This window comes from Belonocnema kinseyi, chromosome 2 (genome assembly GCF_010883055.1).
Source record: "Belonocnema kinseyi isolate 2016_QV_RU_SX_M_011 chromosome 2, B_treatae_v1, whole genome shotgun sequence".
NCBI lineage: Eukaryota > Metazoa > Arthropoda > Insecta > Hymenoptera > Cynipidae > Belonocnema > Belonocnema kinseyi.
In genome coordinates this window covers 156,115,893-156,120,382 of record NC_046658.1, presented here as the reverse complement: position 1 = coordinate 156,120,382, position 4,490 = coordinate 156,115,893, and the positions used below count along the sequence as shown (strand labels likewise).

The 4,490-nt window shown below is 29.7% G+C and overlaps 1 protein-coding gene across 1 annotated transcript in view; it reads right to left on the bottom strand.

Moving 5' to 3' along the window:
- LOC117183031 (WD repeat-containing protein 7) overlaps positions 1–4,490 on the bottom strand; it is a 163,028-nt gene that overhangs the window by 114,711 nt on the left and 43,827 nt on the right. The window contains exon 6 of the mRNA XM_033376174.1: positions 2,678–2,823. Within this exon, the coding sequence (XP_033232065.1) occupies positions 2,678–2,823 (146 nt within the window). The remainder of the gene's footprint in view (positions 1–2,677; positions 2,824–4,490) is intronic.

The window sequence follows — 4,490 nt, the reverse complement described above, 5'->3', positions numbered from 1 at the left end:
GGTAGACCGCGGAAAGAATGGTTAGAATGTGTGAATGAGACCCTACTTAGAAGAGATATAAGAAGTCATAGAAACACGAGAGCCTGCATGAAAAAATGCATGGACATGAAAGAAGCTAGAGTAGTATGCCAGGACAGGAAAGTATGGCGACAAATAGTTAATAAAAAGAGTGTCAGTAGAGTGAACGACGCCTGGGGTGATTGCTAGAGAGATTGATCAGCAACCTGGGTCGGAGCAGTGTTGCGGAACGAACGTGTTATTTACTTAAATAGCACGAGAATTCTGGATCAATCTAAAAAATCTCTATCCCTTCCACACACTACTCCTTTCCCCTACCGAGTGAGTCACGCCTACCCAGAAAAGGAAATGGCTTAATGGTGTAATAATAATAATAATAATACAAGAAAAATCGCTGTATTCGCCGATTTTACGTCTATTTTTGCAATTTTCGAAAAAGTATGAGCCAAATTGGTTATTTGTGTTTCGGATTCGAATTCAGCGACCCAGAAGACATATAAATATGTTGGTTAAGTCCACCGGGAGAGAAAATATATATTTTTTTTTGCAAAAATATACCTGAAAAATCGCTGTTTTTGTCGATTTTATGTCTATTTTTTTGTTTTTCAGAAAAATACCAGCCAAACCAGCAAAAACATATAGATATGCTAGCGTAGTCTGTTGAACAGACCACTTTTTTTTATAATTGTATGCAAACATTGAAATGCATCTTCAAAATTCTATTTATTCTTTATAGTTCTGCTTTTTGGCACCAGGTGGAGAAATTGTTATTATAATATATATTTATGCAATTTTAAAGAATATTAAAACCAAGCCTTACTCTCAATGTTATAGGATAAATGAAAAATAAATTGAAACTACCTTTCCAGTTGAACTAGAGCCCTACAAACAGTTTAAGAACGGAAAAAATCATTTTTATTGACTTTCAATCTCTTAGGGATCGTCCATAAACTACGTTACCAATTTAGGGGGGTGGGGGACCAAGCTAAAAAGTACAGTTCGGAATTAATCTTGTTTGGTTAGAATTCTAGTATTTGGATGAAAATTTTATTATTTTGAAAATGAAATTCATTTTTTTTTAACATTCATGCTTTTACTTGAAAATAGATCTCTTTTGTTAAATTCTTTTGTCGAGATATTCATCCTTTCGGATAAAAAATGTAGCTCTTTGGGTCTAAATTAATCTGGGTTCTTTAAAGATTCATAAATTTGATAAAAAATCAATCTTTTCGCTTAAAAATGAAATTTTTTGCTAAAAAATTTAACTATTTTTATAAAAATCTAATTTTTTCGTAGAAAATTAATTTTGTTATTGTTAAAAAATCATATTTTCGGTCGAACATTCAACCGTTTTGCATATGATTATCGCATTTTTGGATTTTAAATTCAACAATTTTTTTGAAATTTTACATATGCACTTTTTCGAAAATCGTATTTTTAGTAGAAAATTCATCTCTGATTTTGAAAATGTAACCATTTTGTCGTAAATTCGTTTTTGTTTTGTATGTTTGAATTTTTTTTAACTGCCAATTTAACTATTCCATATGTGATTGAAAGTTAATATTTTTATTAAAAATTTCTATTTTTACTTGAAAATTCATGTATTTTGTTAAAAATGTGTCTTTTTTTGGTAGCAAATCATTCTTGTTGAACAAAAATGTAACCTATTGGTTAAAAATGCAAATTTTCGTGTCTAAATTAATCTAGCTTTGTTGAGGATTCAACAACTTGGTAGAAAATTAAATTATTCTATTAAAAATTAAACTGATTTTACGAAAATTAAACTGCTTTCACGCAAATTTAACTTTTTTGTACAAAAATCATATTTTTGGGTAGTAAATTAAATCGTTTTGTAGAAAATGTGTCCTTTTTGCTTTAAAATTCAACTAATTTCTTGAAAATTAATGTCTTTGGTTGAAAATTTCTTGTTTTTGTTGGAACATTAATCTTTTTGTTAAAAAAATCATCTGTTCTGTAGAAAATATTATTATCTGGTTAAAAATTCATCTTTTTTTTTGTTGAAAATTCAGATTCTTGGTTGAAAGCTGAACTATTGTGTTAAAAATTCATATTTTTCTGTAGATTCACCTCTTTCGTTTAAAATGTTACTTTTTTGTAAAAAATTCCGTTTTCTTTTGCCTAAAAATTAATTTTTTTTGTTTTATAATTGCACTATTTCATTTTTGGTTAGAAGATGATCCTTCATAAACGAAAAATTCAACTATTTGGTACAGAATTAATGTATTTTGTTAAAAATTCTTCTTTTTTTGTAAGATAATAAATTGTGTTTTTTGAAAATTCAATATATATCTCGATTTGAAATAAAAATAGCCTAAAATTAGTAGCGCAGATTATGGATGACCCCTTATTTAACAGCACAAATCATAAAAGTATCCCAGTATATGAAACATAATTGAAAATAATTATGCAAAAGTATTTGTCATAAACAATGTAATTCCGACAAACCGGATTTGAGGCCAGGCGTATTCTATTACTTTTAAATTCCTTTGAATCCTTTTTCGTAAACCGGGATAATTTTATGTAACTTATTTTACAATTAACATATTAATTTAACAGGTAAATTGTAACGCTATACATTTTCAAAGAAACATGTATAAGAAAAAAATATATTGAGCAATATATTATTTAAAAAACTTACTTGGCGGGTAACTTGTAAAGATAACCATGACCCTCGTCACTCCACAGGATTACTCTGTCTGCCGCAAGGAAGTCTCCAGCCATCCATCGTTCTCCACGAGGTGCAGCCACAGAACACAAAACTGAGAAATCTCCAGCATCAAAAATCTGAAAAGATTTTCAGAATGGAATTGATCCCATTTGATTCTGCATGAATCAAAATTAATCCGACTAAATCCGATATTTGTATCCACATGATTTCGTATCATTATGAACAAACTTTATAACGTCAGTCCCACCAAACTTCGGACAATGGATTAAATCGACAGGTAGAATCAAATTAATTCCGAATGATTACGCTTCAAATTAGCCTGTCATTCGAAATCATACTAAACGATTCGGCCATAAATTCGCAATCATTCAAAATGTTTCTATTTTCAATCTGAAGTAACACCAACAAAAAAAAATATATAATTGCAAACCAATTTTGCTTATTCCGCCTCAACATATTCTCATTCTAAAGTTATTTCGAATGACTCCACTGTGATTCTAAATTCATTCCAAAATGATTCAGCCATTATTCTGAACAAAATTGTTATGTCTGAATACCCCCTGATTTTACATGATTCCGTTCATATTCCGAATTCATGCTAAAATGACCTCAAAGTATTCTGAAACAGATTTCCTTCTGTATGAAACCGTTTACATTCCGTATGATTATTTCCCTGCCATTCCGAATTCATTCCAAAATGATTTTGCATTATTCTTAACCAATTTTTTCATTCTACTGAATCCTTTCTCATTCCACATGATTCCGCTCGCATTTCGAATTCATTCATAAATGATTTTTTATTATTTTAAAACCGAGGTTTTTATTCTGAATGAAAGTGTTATTATTCCGCATGATGAAATTTTTATTCTAAAATGATTTCGCATTATACTGACCCAAATTTTGCATCCCTATGGATTCGTTTTTATTACACAGGATTCCTCTGTCACTCCGAATTCATTCGAAAATGATTTTTAATTATTTTGAAACCCAGGTTTTTATTCCTCTGATTTCGTTTTCATTACACACGATTTTGCTTTCATTCCGAATTTATTCCAAAATTATTCCGCTGTCATTCCGAATTCATTCTAAAATGGTTCTGCCATTATTCGGAACAAAATTATTCTGTCTGAATCCATTCTCATTCTGAATTCATGCTTAAATGATTTCGCATTATTTTGAAACAAAGTTTTAATTTTAAATGAATGCGTTCTCATTCCGCATGATTATATCAATCTTCTGAATTCGTTTTCATTACATATGATTTTTCTACTATTCCGAATTCATTCCAAAATGATTTTGCATTATTTTAACCCAATTTTTTCATTCTACTGAATCCTTTCTCATTCCACATGATTCCGCTCGCATTTCGAATTCATTCATAAATGATTTTTCATCATTTTGAAACCAAGGTTTTTATTCTGAAATGAATGCGTTTTCATTCCGCATGATTACATTGTTATTCCAAAATGATTTCGTATTATTCTGAACCAAAGTTTTTATCCCTATAAATTCGTTTTTATTAAATAGGATTTTGCCGTCACTCCAAAGTAATTCCAAAATGATTCCGCTGTCATTCCGAATTCATTCAAAAATGATTCAGCTGTCATTACGAATCAATTCCAAAATGATCTTGCATTATTTTGAACCAAATTTATCAATCCTCTGATTTCGTTTTGATAACATATGATTTTTCTACTATTCCGAATTCATTCCAAAATGATTTTTCATCATTTTGAAACCAAAGTTTTTATTCTGAATGAATGCGTTCTCATTCCGCATCATG